This window comes from Miscanthus floridulus, chromosome 13, assembly GCF_019320115.1.
Source record: "Miscanthus floridulus cultivar M001 chromosome 13, ASM1932011v1, whole genome shotgun sequence".
In the NCBI taxonomy this organism is placed as follows: domain Eukaryota; kingdom Viridiplantae; phylum Streptophyta; class Magnoliopsida; order Poales; family Poaceae; genus Miscanthus; species Miscanthus floridulus.
Genome location: NC_089592.1, coordinates 32,600,802 through 32,616,941, shown reverse-complemented (window position 1 = coordinate 32,616,941; position 16,140 = coordinate 32,600,802). Strand labels below are relative to the sequence as shown.

Genomic DNA, 16,140 nt, shown 5'->3' with positions numbered 1-16,140 from the left:
GCCGCGACCGTAGACTCCACCACCGTCGCCGTCCCCTCCGATGTATCATCCCTCACCACCTCGACGGTCTCCGCCTGGACGTCTTGCGCCGCAACGTTCGCCAACCGTCGACGACACAGCGCCATCGACACCGTCTACTACCAATCCAGTGGTCTCCAGCACTACAACATCAACCCCGGTCAGCAGTGCAGCAACACCACCTGCGACACCCATCACCACATCGCCTGCGCACGACGTTGCGGCACCCCGTCACCCGATGATCACCCACGCCCGAGATGGCATCCACAAACCCAACCCGAAGTACGCCATGATGGTCTCCACCGCCGTCTCACCCATCCCTCGGAGCGTCCACAGCGCCGTCAACGATCCCCATTGGTATGCTGCTATGAAATTGGAGTTTGATGCATTGCAGGCAAACAAAACCTGGACTCTTGTTCCACGGCCGCCAGGTGCTCGTGTCATCACGGGCAAATGGGTGTTCAAGCACAAGATGAATCCGGACGGCTCGCTCGAGCGCTACAAAGCTTGGTGGTTCGTTCGTGGGTTCAACCAGCGCCCCGGCATCGACTTCGGTGAAACGTTCTCGCCGGTAGTGAAGCCGGACATGATCCGAACCGTCCTCACGATCGTGGCGACGCAACACTGGCCTACGCACCAGCTCGACGTCTCCAACGCCTTCCTCCACGACAACTTGTAGGAATAGGTGTACAGTCAGCAGCCCACTGGCTTTGTTGATACACGACGACCCGACGACGTCTACCTCCTCTCACGCTCGCTCTATGGCCTCCGTCAAGCACCGCGGGCATGGTTCGATCATTTTGTTGGCCATGTCACGAGCTTGGGCTTTGTCCAGTCGAAGGCGGATTCCTCCCTCTTCGTCTACCACCACAACGGCGCAACAGCATATCTTCTTCTGTACGTTGATGACATGATACTCTCGGCATCGATGGCAACACTCCTTCGGCACATCATCAACAGGCTGCAAGACGCATTTGCTGTGAAGGACATGGGACCGGTGTGGCACTTCCTTGGCATCAATGTTCGCTGCACCTCGGCAGGCTTCTTCCTCTCCCAAGCTTCTTATGCTGAGGACCTGCTGGAGCGAGCAGGTATGGCAAACTATAAACCAGTTGCCACGCCCGCAGACACCAAGTCCTAGGCATCTTCAACCGATGGCAAGCTGATCGACGACGTCACGGCGTACCGGAGCGTCGCCGGAGCGCTCCCATACCTGACGATCACGCGACCGGACATCGCCTACGCCGTGCAACAAGTTTGTCTACACATGCATGCGCCACGCGACATTCACCAGACGATGCTGAAACACGTTCTTCGGTACGTCAAGGGCACGACGACTCTCGGCATCCAGCTGTGCTCCGCCCCGACAGGGATGATCACCACCTACTCCGACGCCGATTGGGGCGGCTGCCCGGATATGCGTCGCTCAACGTCTGGATTTTGCGTCTTCCTCGGCAATTCGCTCATCTCGTGGTCCTTGAAGCGACAAACCACCGTGTCGCGATCAAGTGCCGAGGCTGAGTACCGCGCCATCGCCAACGCCATTTCCGAGTGCTCTTGTCTACGGCATCTCCTCGGCGAGCTCCTTGTGAAGGTACCCTCCATGACAGTGGCTTTCTGCGACAACATCTCCTCGGTGTATATGTCCAGGAACCCCGTTCACCATCGACGAACAAAACACATAGAGCTTGACATCCACTTCGTCCAAGAGAAGGTCGCCATTGGAGAACTTCGTGTCACGCACGTTCCTAGTGCTCGTCAGCTCATTGACATGTTCACGAAGGGACTGCCGTCAACGTTATTCTTTGAGTTCCGAGACAGCCTCTCCATCATCGCCGGCGATGTCGAGACTGTGGGGGGTGTCAGTGGAACCAAGTCCTCAACGGCTGAGGCGTCCTAGGCTTCTCGGATCCACGATGGCTCCAACAGCTCGCGCATTCTTCACACGCATGACGCGCACGCCACACCTGTGACTCGCTCGTCACGACCTCGCATGCCTGGTCCTCGCACTCCACGCATGCCCGCCAGGCACGCTCGTCCGCTTGAGTGTACAGTCATGGCCAAAGGCCCTCGGTTGTAATCATATATATGTGCACTGTATTCATTAATGAAGGTTGTCCAGTTGCACAATTCTATTCTACATACCTTGTGCCAGAGGTGAAGATGGGCGATGGTCAGAGTCATTGTGGCCCCATGGTGAACGCCATGAGCCGCCACTTCCTTGATCCGCATCGGGAGGCCACGGAGCCGATCGTGAAGGCTTGGTCCTGCCAGCAGCACCAACGCAATGGCGGCAAACATCGTGCCATGCAGTGCCGAATAACGGTCACCGCTGGATTGCGCTATGGAAGCAGTGGTGTGTGCCCAAGCTATCGATTCGTCCTGCCCATGGGTGTAACACCCTAAAAATTGCAACATTTTAAAATAGGAGAAAACGATTTAATTATGCATTTTGTGAGCATTTAAATTTAGAAAAATAATAAATTTGTTAAAATTAGAATCAAATATAGGTCTACATACATGTATATGCCTACATGCTACTGCATATTTTATTTGTGATGCTTGGGTTTGATTGAAATTTGCAAAAGAATTGAATTTGAGTTTAAATTGGAGTTGAAATGGTGTTTAAGAAAATAGAAAAGGAGTTTTATCATTTTTCTTCCCCCTTCTCTGCTTTCGGCCCAAGCAGCCTAGCTCGGTTCGGCTTCCATCGCGGCCTGTTTCCCCTTTCGCCTATTGGCCCAGCCCGCTTGGCCTCGCTTCTTTCCCCATGGCCTAGCAGGCGAGTCGGCCCAGCGCAGCCGCGCAACGCCCCCCTCTCCTCTCGCTGAGTCGTGGGCTTGCTTGTCACACGCGTCCCACTCCTCTAGCTCGAGTCTAGGCCGGACTTTGTTTCGCCTGGGAGTCCACCACCGCCCCATTTTCCGCCTGATTGGCGTGCTGCCCACGCCGAGAGCCTCATAAATAGCAGCCCTGCACCCACCGCCTTTTCTAACCCTAGAGCAGGCCACTATCTCGTCCCGAGCTCACAGCAGCAGCCCTCGTTTGGATCTCATCGGAAATGGAGCTCGACCCGTCACCGCAGTCGCCGTCGTCCACGGCTTCTTTGCCCCTGTAAGCTGGTGTCCGAGCTTCGTGTTGGCTTTGCGAAGTCAACGAGCCTGTTTTCCCTCTTTTCCTCACTCTCTTTTACTTACAAGTCGATGCCAAACCCTTGCAGGAGCTCGTCGTCCGCCATCCCACGCCGCACGTTGTCGTTGGTCCACTTTCGCCTCAGTTCTTGGTTTTGGTGAGTTCGCCATCATCTCCTCTCTCTCTCCCCGAGCCCTCGCTTTGCTCTGTGGTGGTCCGTAGGGCCTAAACCGGTTTGTCGGCGAGCTTCCTCACCGCCGTTCATGGCAGCCGCCGCGTTGGCCTTCTTCTCAGGTGACCGCGCTCTCTCTCTCCCTCCCGTCTAATTTAAGCCGTCCAGATTCAATCTAACGGTCCAGATTCACCCGTACCCCTTTGCCTGGCTTATTTTCTAAAGAGCCCCTTGTGTTTTTAATTATAGAACCCGCACTCCAAAGCGCAATCATAGAATTCGCCTTCTTCTTTTAAAAGCGTATTTTTTCTCGGGTTAGATCCAAAATACATTTTCATCTATTTACAGTTTTGCCACTAGTTTCTATAGGCCATACCTTTCACGTATTAGCTCCGATTTGACACGTTCAACTTGCGTTAGGTTCATAATTGAGTAATCTACATGTTCACGCTACTGTTAATTATATTTCAACTTTTAAAATTCAAGGTTAGATTTAATCTGTTATTTTAATAAAGGAAATCTTATTTAATTCGTAACTTTTTCGTTTTAGCTCCGATTTTCGTGATCTTCATGTCTATGATTTTCGTAGTGAGACATAGATTCATTTTACAAACTTTTCATCTTGATTTTATGCTGATTGGTGTACCGTTCTAATCTATAGCTTTTGTTTGCTATGCATGATTGCTTCTGGATGCTTGTATGTTGCTGTGATTATCAAGTATAGACGGTGAGCAATTCGTGGGTGATCAAGAGTACTACTTTGACGAGCAGGAACAGCAGGAGCACTTTGTTCAAGGAAAGTATAGCATGAGATTATCCTTGTTTCCTATCAACTTTAATATATTTAATTCATATTGCATGTGTCACCTTGATAGGGATTTCCTAGAATTGAACTTATACCTTGTCTCCTATGGGATATGCATTTGGTGGCTTTGCAAGTGCTCAACTAAACCATGATATTGTAACTTGGCTAATGGTATATGCAATAAACATTAAAATATGACTTTTTAGCAACATGGAAATAGGGGGCTAGAGTGTTTAGCTACTTTCTAAATGCTTCAGATTCCTCTCCATAAGGACTTGTCAGTAAGTGATCATCCGGGACATACAATACAACTGTGAGGGCTACATGACTCTAGCTTTAGCTCAGTATGAGGACCTTTTCTAGCTTGTTAGTGGTTACCTTTATTGGCGTAAGAATGGCTTGCCAAATTGGGTATAGGACAACCTCTATTCTTATGTGTATAGTCGTGATGGAATTGTGCCATTCGACAGGGGGTTCCTATATCTATTTGCCTAGTGAATCTAATGGTCCTAACTTGTTGGACGAACCTTTGAAAAGCTTCATAGTGACCCCTACCTGCTCACGATGGAAGTGTTTTGGGAGTAATTAACCCGGGCATATGGGAATCATGACTCACAGTGAAAGTATACAACCTTTACAGAGTGTAAAACTGGTATATCAGCCATGCCCACGGTCATGAGCGGCCTTACAACATTTATAGAATAGATGAGCACTAGTGATTATATGTTTTTGCTATTCATTATTCATATTACCTAATCATGAGTTTATTATGGGAAATTTTGACAACTTGTTCCTACTCTTATGCTAAAATTGTGACAAATAAAAGCTAAATGCTGTTAAACCTGTGTTAATCCTTTGAAGCCTCATGAACCCCATGTTACACTAGTTGAATATGCCACATACTTACGCTTGTTTATTTTCATTATTTGGATAAAAATCTTGGATGGGTAACAGATGTCTATGGTAATGATGACTTTCTTGACGATTACTAGACTTGTGGTCAACCAGTTGACATCCCTGTGATATGGAGCTTCCGCGAGAGATTTTTCTTTATACTTCCGCTATAATTATGTGAGGACTATGTCTTATTATTCGTGATGTAATAAACGCTTGTGATGATACTATTTATAATTTGTCGGCTTATGTGTGTGACTGATCTCTAGGCACACATAAGATTATGCATCCCATTTTATCCTTAAAATCGAGTGTGACAGTGGGCCACCTCTACTAGCCGCCCGGCCAAGTCTTCGCTAGCCTGGCGTAGGTCCACAACTTCGGCCTGGGCAACAACCAACTGCCCCTGCACGTCTAAAAGGTGATGAGAACTTAGAACCTTCCACACCAAGATGTAGGCCATCTCGAACGAATCTTGAAGAAGATGAAGTTCAACTCACCATCTAGTTCCACCTAGGACAACGCCATTGCAGCCTTGGCCTCAGCGGCCTCTCCATTCGTGGCGCCAAGCGCTGCCTCCATGGCTGAGATATACTCCCTCAACCATCTCGCCTCCTGACTCTCATTGTGAAGGGCTTCATGGGTCACATGTAGCTCCTATAGGACCGAAAGGACACTCCGCCAGCCGTGACCTGCCCCCTCGCCGGTCAAGGGGGTGTCAGGTGTCATCACACCTCGGCCTACCAGAGGCCACGATGATGATAGGGCGCCGCTGCCACCGGAGAGGGTTGTGGAACAGAAAGCGCCGTCGAGATGGCCGTACACCAAGCAACCTATTAGGGTTTTCTCTTTAGAACAAGATCGGGGGATAGATTTGTACTTATTACCCAAATGTCATCAGGTCCTCATGAAGAAGGGAGGACCCAGGAACACGTGCTTCTTGGTGGGTCCCTCCTCCATCTCCTCCCTTAGGCGCTTATCCTCGGCCATGGACGATAATCAAGGATCTAGCAAAAGGGGCTGGATGCAGTGAACAATGAAAGGTGAGTATGCAAAAGTTACAGTACAGGCCTACTAACTCTCCTTCCCTTCCTCTATTTTCATAGGTAGAGGACGTGCACAACCAATGGAGCTCCAGTAACCTCTCTGAGCAACGGTGGGAGTTAAGGCTAGGTCACGTCCCCACGATCTCTAAGAGGGACGCCTTCTGAGAAATATGCATGGGGAAATAGGCTGCCAAAACTGATGTCTCAGCTTCGCCGAGAAGGAATCCATCTGCATGAACGCGGCGCTCGTGGGTCCCAATAGCCCAAACTTGACAAACCGTTACCCAAGCTAGTGTAGTCGAGTGATCTAACACTGAGATCGAGTACTCGGCCCGGCTCACTCCTTCAGCAGGTGTAAGCAGTAGAGATTCATTCACTACCGACCCTACCATTCTAGAGTGAGGGGGTATTTGGGAGGGTCACCAGTATGATCCTAAAACCTCTAACACAATGTGTAACATAAATATCCCAATACCCGGATGAGCTCGAAGTACCTTATTTCATCGGATGTGTGCCCCATTGTGGGAAACTGGAAAACTAATTGGCCAAGGGCTGTAACCAAAGTATGGGCTCCTAGAATATGACGAAAAGAGTTTTCTGGCGTGCCCATGATGGTTAGGCTAGTTCTTGCTGCCCCTATTCGTTAGAACATGGATGCTCACTCATTCTTCTCGTTATCAGCTTGATCGAAGAGTAACATGCACAACTGCCGATAGCTGCTCACGTGCTTGTTATTCGCCCACGGTGGTTCCCTACCCGGGACACTGCTTTATTGGCCTCAGGGCTCCAGACAATGACCTTACTTCTTCCACTAAAGAGGCTCACAAAAATTCAAGATCATGTTGCTTAGCGGATCTCAATGAAATACATGACATCCTTAGTGTCTGTTAAAAAATGACCCGCATCGGGTCACCTCAACAATCAACTGGTATAGTAACACGTGGCATAAATGGCAGTGGTGCAACTACCCTGGCCCGTTGATTTGTTCTGTAACTAGGACTCAATGACATGTAACCACTATCAGGCATCAGAACACATCAGGAGCCAGGTTCTCAACGAAAAGCGGTGTTCACCACCTAATCCGCATTAACAATGTCCTAGAAGCTACACTTCCAGTCAAGTGGTGTCACCACCCAAATAAGGCATTGACAACATCCTAACACTACTACAGAAAGTCTATTCACCATTGGGACCTTCACCAACGGTTTTGAGATAATTGGCAGTGATACGTATCACCGCCGACTCATACCTACGGGACCACCTCCTAGCCGAATAACCGGCGGTGATTACCGGTTTCACCGCTAGTCCAGCGTATGATACGGCGGTCAACGCAATTTTGTCCTTTGTCACCATGTTATCCATCGAGCCGGTGGTAAAAGGATTTTCACCGCCGGCTACTCATTCTATGCCCGACGCCTAGGAAACCGGTAGAGATAATAGTTTTTTTACCGCTGGTGACAAGATGGACGCGTGCGCTATAGTAAGATCTGGCGGTGAATCAAGTTACCACCATCATATTACCGTATGAAATGGCGGTGGAGCAACCATTGTTTGAATGGACGTGCTGGGTATGCTGCCAAGCGAGGCAAGAATTGATGCCTAATTCCAGATTCATCGCATAACAGAGTTCATCCGATCAAATCTCGTATTACATTTTTGTGAGGGATTAAATTAAAAACCAAGTAGAAGACAGTATAAGTGACCATGTCCCTCTATTAAAAGCCAAGCAGAGGAGTTATTTGTGTTGAAATGTTATTGTAACACCACCATAATGCATGTGTGTACTAAATAAATAATTCAATTTGCAAACAAACAAAGATGGCACACTAGTTTAGCTGAAATAATGACAACATCCATCATTGAGGAAATTAACATGTCCATAGACAAGCAAACAACATTGGTCCATTTAAAATGCATGATAGAGAGATACATCAAATGCAACTTTATTTACTACTCTGCTAATGAATCCGAGAACAAGGGAACATAAGGATGATAGTATGGTCTACATACAAATAACTCTTTTTTAACGCTATGTCTACCATACTGAAAGACACGGGCAGGGATGACATGAACTTCTATGCGGTCCATGTCATATGCGATGATTGTTCCATCCTCCCTAGCAAAGAAAATCATATTCCATTCTAGGTGAACTACAATGACTGTTTACTCGTCAAAACAATCCACGAAACCAAATCTAATATTAATCCTTCCAAATAGGATCCATATACTGACCGTATGCTTTAATGTCCAACTATTAGTACCATAGTCTTCAAGGATCCAGATTGAAAGCTTAGAATCATTAGAACCAGCAACAGTACATACACACAAGTGATCCTGAGCTTCATGCATGGAGTGTTGAAGTCCACTAGGCGTATCAATTTTCCTCCATGTGTTTCCCTCCATATCCACAACAAGTATCAGAGAGTACCCCCCCAGAGTTCCCATAATGTGCAAACAACCATTAAGAAACACACTTGGTGATCTATAAAATGTCACATGAGTATCCTCGCTCCATTCAGATTCCTTATAGATCCATCAATAAAGTCTACAACTCATATCAAAGTGCAACTTTAACAACATTAACAATTTTCATGGTACGACCTCATCTAAATTTAGAGTAGCACCACATAGATATAACTCAAACTAGAGTAGCTGTTAATGAAGCTATAACCATTATAATTTCAGCTAAATCACGTCAAACCATCACACTTATAATCATTACATGAGCTCAGAGCCTCTTCTAAAGGAGACAGACAAAGACTAAGAGGACTACAATTACAACAATTTTGAAGGATAAAAAGGGTGGAGCAGCTGTTGGGTTTTCAAGATAGAAGGGTGGATTTGAGTTGGTTCTTGACTTGAAGGCAGTAATTCCATCTTCATAGGAATTGTACTTTTTTATAACAAGCACCATGAAACCCATGAACTTGTTCTTGGCAGTCAGACTAGTTGTAGTAAACTCTTAGCTGATGGCCAATGAACACAACAAAGCAGGGACTTATCTCAAATCTACACAACCCAAACAGGCTGCCTCAGTTTTTACAAGTAGAATGTCAGTGAACAAGTGGTAGTCATCATCATTGGCATCAGTAGCAACATGTGCAACTTAAACATTAGTGGCCTCAGTCATCTGAATGATGGACACAAAGCATTGATTTGCTTTCAATGTCTTCCTCTTGTTTGTAACCAAATGGATAACTATAACTTGGTTCTTAACAAGGAGAATACATAGAAAGCAAACATATGAGCTACATCCTAATACATCCAACAGCCATGTAGACATCATTGGCACAGAAATTAACAGGCCTAGTTGCTCATAGCAATTTACAGTAAGAACACTAAATATATGCAGAAAACCAACACATCAGCAGAAATCCAACTTGTGCCACCTCCTAGTTCTTTTCATCATCATTGACCTAACCAAATCTCCAATGCTAGAACGTTTGTTGTATACCTCATGTTCAAGCAAGGACCAAAATAGTGAAGCGATTAGGAAAATACGAGAAAGGAGATCTAGGGATCAGATTTGTCCCCTCTGTCATGGCACACAACAGACACAGATGCCAATGCCGCTGTGCTCCACCTAGAAGCCCCGCCGCTAAGCCTCCAAAGGTCGCCTGAGCCGCCACAGCACACCGGGGATCCTATGCTGCCTTCAATCTCGTCCGCCACCTTCAATCGCCACCTCCGCTGAGCTAGGGTTCGTCAAAGAGAAGAGGAATGGGAATAAAGAAGGGGAATGGGCGACGGTGGCCTGGTGGTAACAGTTAGGTGCTGACTGTGGGTCACCAGGGTCCCACAAGGGGCAAAAAATTGTACAAAATGGCATATAATTTTGGAACACAAGGGGCTCAAAATGGACATGTCAGGCTTCATAGGCTCTTTACTTGAACAACATGATAGACCAATGAGTTTGTTAGAGGAACCGTTTTAATTGAAAAAAAGTCAGCAATGATCTGATGGCACTGGTTCACGGTTGATGTCCATCGGTGTATGAAACTTTGTACATGTTGACACCGTTTTTTGCACGTGTCAAAATGATCAGAGTGGGCTAATCGGCAGGAGGAAAGTTACTGTATACGCTGACAGCCGATGAAAATCAGCTTGTAAAGATGGTTGCCGATGAATGGTGGTGATCGATGGAAAGGTTGATTTAGACTCAGGCGTTGCCGATAAGGTTGGAGATGTTATTGTCGATGCCGATGAAGGAAGGCTTGAAAACTACTGCCGATGAAACAAGAAGTATGCCGATGGAAAGGAGGTCGGTGAGAATTCCATCGTAATTGAGGCGGACAGGGAAATAGATAGGAGTTGATTTCCTTTTCTATATTTGTTAGAGTATGATTCATGTAAGAGTCATGTGTTTCCTTAGATATGGACTTGGTGTCCTAGTCGTATTTGGTTATGTCTCTTTAGATCAGGGTATAAATATAGATTGAGGGGCAATGTAATATAAATCAATCAATATCAAAACCAATTTTTACTCCTATTTGTATCTACTTACTTTTCGGTGACTTCGTCAATTTGCATATTTTTCCTTTTTATGAGTTCTCATTGATTCGGCGAGTTGCATAGCTTCAGTGCGACCTTCGGCGATTCTCGAGTTCCGCGTGAGTACCTCTTGGCCATGACTTTCAGGCATATCGCTGTTGTCAAGACTAAAGTGCTCGTATCTTCATCCTTGTCGATTAACAGGTCAAATCGACTGGCACGCTTTGGATATTGATTCGGGTATTAGCCCTTTGTGTTTGCAGATCCACTTTTGCATCAACACATCTTTTGGCACGCTCGGTGGGACAAATCAATCCGATCAATATGTTCAATCACGAGATCGATTCAGGGAACATTATCGCGGTATCAGAAGAAGATCTTAAGGAAGAGCAGAGGCAGGCTATGGAAAAGGCTGTAGAAGAATACAGGCAACTTTGTCTGAAATCGTTTAGCCTGAACAAGAGTGGACAAGTCATCCAGAAGCAAGATTTGCCGTTGCCTCGGCAGGTTACCTTTGACTCCAATCCTGGTAAACTTCAAGAGATGGTTAATTCTGCAGTAAATCATGCTTTGATTAATCATTCCAATGTGCTGTCCAATACTGTTCATAATGCTGTGGTTCGAACCCTCAAAGAAGGACAAGCATCGCCGCATTACGTTGGGCCTGCCTATCACCAACCAGAGCCGGCATCTGTCAATACTCCATCGGCTCCCTCGGCCGTTGTGGGTACAGAAGTTACTTCTCCTCCAGTATCGGCAGGCTTACCTAATATTCGATCTACACCGATACGATCAGATCCAGTACTACCAGGAGGACGAGTTCAGCTTAATACAGATCTATCGGCATCAGCTATGTCAGGCCCTGTGTCTCAGAATAGCCAGATTCCTACTAATTGGTGGAGATATGGTATGCCTCCGGAGTCATCTGCTTTCAATCCGGGGTTACCTCAAGTGTTTGATGCAGTAGGAAAAGCTCCTATACCATCGGCTGTTTCGCCGATGGCTCAAGTGCCTCAATATGCCATAGCAACTACTGTGCAACCAACTCCAGGAGGTTTCTAGATGCCTTTGGTTCAAACACCCAATTCAAGTCCATCGGCAAGCTTACTGCCGATGCAGCAGAAAGTCCCTGCTATGAGTCAAACTGGGGTTCAGTTCATGCCTCAAGCTGGTTATAATTATCCAACAATGTCAGCAAATTACCAGCCATCGGTAAGTTTTGTACCGATGAGTTCTAATAATGGTTGGTCAGGACGGTTACCTATTCAACATACAGTTCAGCAAAATCAGTAGGTTGCAGGGATTCAACAAGGTCATATGCAAGCTGGTTTCCAGAATCAAGCATCGGCAGCTCAGCCGATGAATCCTTTCCAACAAGTTAATGGACCACAAGTAACGGCAAATATGTTGATTGCTGGAGATCTCGAGGCACAAAGATATGTGGAGGGATATCAGCAGGCACCTCCTATAGAAATTCAGCCAGTTCATCAGCAGGAGGCTGATGCTTTTTGGGCCGATAAGATAGCAGAAATTATGAAGGATCAGTTTGGGATAAAGCCCAAGGTCAATACTTATTCTTATCGGACTCCATACCCTCCTGCATATGATTTAATTCCTCTCCCAAATCGGTACAAGGTACCAGATTTCACTAAATTCTCTGGGCAAGATGATACATCAACAATGGAACACGTCAATCGCTTCATTATTCAATGTGGAGAGGCAGCTAGCAGAGATGAATTAAGAGTTCGATTATTTTCATCATCTTTGTCTGGATTGGCATTTACATGGTTCATTTCATTACCACCAAATTCTATTATTACTTGGGTTGATCTAGAAAAACAATTTCATAAGTATTTCTTTGCTGGAATCCATGAAAAGAAGCTTACCGATTTAGTAAAATTGAGACAGTGTAATGATGAATCGGTAGAAAGCTTTGTGCAAAGGCTACGAGATGTAAAAAATAAGTACTACAGTCTGGTGCTGGATGATCGGCAGCTTGCTGATCTGGCTTTCCAAGGGTTATTGCCACATCTTAAAGATAGATATGCTTCTCAGGAGTTTGAAAGCCTCAGTCATCTTGTGCAAAGGATCTCTAATCAAGATACTAGGATTTTTGAACCTAAAAAGAATTGGAGTAAAAAAGTATCATTTGTTGAAGAAGTAGGAGATTCTGATTCTGATGAAGAACCAGTTATCGGCTTAGCTGAGTGGGTTAAGAATAAAAAGCCGATATCTTGTCCCTTTGGTCAGAAAGAACCAGAAAAGTTTACCTTTGATATCACCAAGGCCGACAAGATATTTGATCTTCTGCTTCAAGAGGGCAAAATTAAGCTGTCACCTAATCATGTGATCCCATCGGCAGAAGAGTTGAAGAAGATCTTGTACTGCAAATGGCACAATGCAACTTCACACAGTACAAATGAGTGCAAGGTGTTCAGACAACAGTTACAATCGGCTATTGAATCTAGGAGAATTAAGTTTGGTACTTCCAAGGCCTAGAAGCCGATGAAAATTGATCAACACCCTTTTCCAGCAAATATGTTGGAGGCCAAAGGGAAGACCAAGGTATTGACGTCAGAGGCTGCTGAGAAAAATGCATCAGTGGATCCCCAACATCGGATAACTACCGATGATGCAAAAAGTAAGGGTTTGCTGGGAGAAAGCAGTAGTTCCAAAAACCCTCCTCAACCTGGCATTGTGATTACCCCTCAAAGGCAGCAGGAGGGTTGGCGTCAGCGTAAGGACCGATATCGACAATAGCAAGAAGACAGACGTCGGGAAGAATGGCATTGGCATAAAAATCATTGGAGATGCCCGTTTTTCATCCATTGCTGAGAAGAAGGTATTAAATTGCCAACTGTTGAAAATTACCCTGAGTGTAATGGTTATTATGGGGTCAATCGGTCAGAAAGGAGGTTTCAACCTGGCAATCAGGGTTTATTTATCAATGAGCCGATCAGAGGCAGAGCATCAGTGCATGATCAGCTAGGGGGCAGACTTAGTGTACATGAGAGGCTTGGTAAATGCGCTGGATATTTTCCAAGGAATCAAGAGGAGCTTGAGGAAATGGCAAACGCAAGAGTTCCCGATGAAGAAATATTCTACAGGGACCCTAATATATGCCGTGTAGAATCAACTGGGACCTGTTATCAGCCGGTTTGGAAGACCAAGTTTCCTCGATGGTGCCCGGAGGGTCTGACAAAGACACAGAAAAGAAGGATGTAACGTGAGCATCAGGAGGATTTATACCGAGAGGAAAATTCCTCCAATGAGAGGTCCGGTCATCAGCAGTGGTAGGTAAAACACAAAAATAAGGGTCCATCGGTAGATGTTAATATGGTATTCATGTTGCCGATGGAGTTTTTGGCACTATCTGATAATGAGGAAGAAGTTGTTCTCTCTGATCAAGTAGCTCAGTTGACACTAGATCCAATGATGGCTGTTTTTGAGAAACCTACCGATGATGAGAGATAGCATCTTAAGGCTTTGTTTGTGAAAGGCAGAGTTGATGGGCAGCCTGTATCTAAGATACTTATCGACGGAGGGGCTACGATTAATATTATGCCTTATGTGATGTATCGGAAACTTGGTAAGGGAGATCAAGACTTGACCAAAACCGATATGATGCTAAAGGATTTTGAAGGCAATGTGTCACCGGCTAAAGGGGCAGTATGCGTTGAATTGACCATCGGCAGCAAAACCTTGCCGACGACGTTCTTTGTTATTAATGGCAAGGGTGCATATAATCTGCTTCTAGGGAGGGATTGGATTCATGCTAATTGTTGTGTTCCTTCTACAATGCATCAATGCCTCGTACAGTGGATTGGGGATAAGATTGAGTTTGTCCCTGGTGATTCTTCTTATATCATCGCATCGGCAGAATTAGATACTTATGAGCGAACTAAATGCATATCAGGAGAAGTTTTGGAAAAAGAGTTCCTTAGAGTTGCTGATTATAAAATTCCACCGATCCAAGCAGTCGGTTCTGAAGAAGAGTTTTAATGGATAGGTTTGCCGATGATGGAAAATTAGGTCAAGGGTTCACATCGGCAGATGATTTAGTAGAAGTAGATATTGGTGATGGCGATAGGCCAAGACCTACTTTTATTAGTGCTAAGTTAGATTCCAAGTGTAAGCAACAAATAACTGATTTGTTAAAAGAGTATAAAGATTGTTTTGCTTGGGATTATACTAAGATGCCTGGATTAGACCGATCGATAGTTGAACATCGGTTACCTATCAAATCTGGATTTCAGCCACATCAGCAGCCAGCGCGCCGATGCAACCCTAATATACTTCCTGACATTAAGGCCAAAATAACTAAATTAATTGAGGCAAAGTTTATTCGGCAGTGTCGATATGCAGAGTGGACCTCTAATGTGGTTCCTGTTTATAAGAAAAATGGAAAACTTCGTGTTTGTATTGATTTCAGGAATCTCAATAAAGCCACACCGATGGATGGCTATCCAATGCCGATTGCTGATTTGTTGATTGATGCTACAGTCAGACATCAAATTATCAGCTTCATGGATGGTAATGCAGGTTACAATCAAATATTCATTGCTGAAGAAGATATTCCCAAGACTGCTTTCAGATGTCCAGGTCATGTAGGGTTGTTTGAGTGGATAGTCATGACGTTTGGTTTGAAAAATGCCGGCGCTACTTATCAAAGAGCTATGAACTTTATTTTTCATGAATACATCAGCACATTAGTGGAGATCTACATTGATGATGTAGTGATTAAGTCTGGAGATATCACAAAATATCTAGCCGATCTACGATAGATACTGGAGTGCACAAGGAAGCATGGATTGAAGATGAATCCTAATAAATGTGCATTTGGTGTATCGGCAGGTCAATTTTTGGGTTTTATGGTGTATCAGCGGGGCATCGAAATCAGTAGGAAGTCTATTGATGTAATTAACAAGGTGGTTGCTCCTGCCAATAAAACTGAATTGCAATCTTTGATTGGTAAGATTGATTTCATTAGAAGATTCATATCTAATCTGTCGGGTAAGATCAAGGCTTTCAGTCCATTACTTAAATTGAAAGCCGATCAGGAATTTATATGGGGAGCTGAGCAGCAGTTAGCCCTAGATGAGATTAAGAAATATTTAACAAATCCTCTAGTGCTAGTTCCACCTCAACATAGGAAACCTTTCAGGTTGTATTTGTCAACTGATGATACCGTTATCAGTTCAACTCTTATTCAAGAATTTGAAGGGAAAGAACGTGTTATTTATTATTTGAGCAGAAGATTAGTGGATGCTGAGACAAGGTATTCGGCCATCGAAAAATTATGTTTGTGTTTATACTTTTCTTATGTCAAATTAAGACATTATTTGTTATCTGCCGAATGTACGGTCATATGCAAAGACGACGTAGTCAAGTATATGCTGTCGATGCCGATATTAAGTGGTAGAATTGGCAAGTGGATTTTAGCATTATCAGAATTTGAACTACGTTACGAATCGACTAAGGCAGTTAAGGGGCAGGTTATGGCTGATTTTGTCACTCAGCATTGTAATACAGTGGACTCTCTGGAGGTTGCTCCTTGGACACTTTTCTTCGATGGGTCCACA

The 16,140-nt window shown here is 45.1% G+C and overlaps 1 protein-coding gene across 1 annotated transcript; it reads left to right on the top strand.

The window, feature by feature from the left end:
- The first annotated feature begins 307 nt into the window (after positions 1-307).
- On the top strand, positions 308-697 carry LOC136499699 (uncharacterized mitochondrial protein AtMg00820-like). Its single transcript, XM_066495260.1, has one exon. The coding sequence runs from the start codon at positions 308-310 to the stop codon at positions 695-697; it is 390 nt and encodes a 129-aa protein (XP_066351357.1).
- Positions 698-16,140: the final 15,443 nt, after the last annotated feature.

Excerpts from the sequence above, each read along its gene's own strand:
- LOC136499699 (XM_066495260.1), top strand. The coding sequence starts at position 308 with ATGATGGTCTCCACCGCCGTCTCACCCATCCCTCGGAGCGTCCACAGC.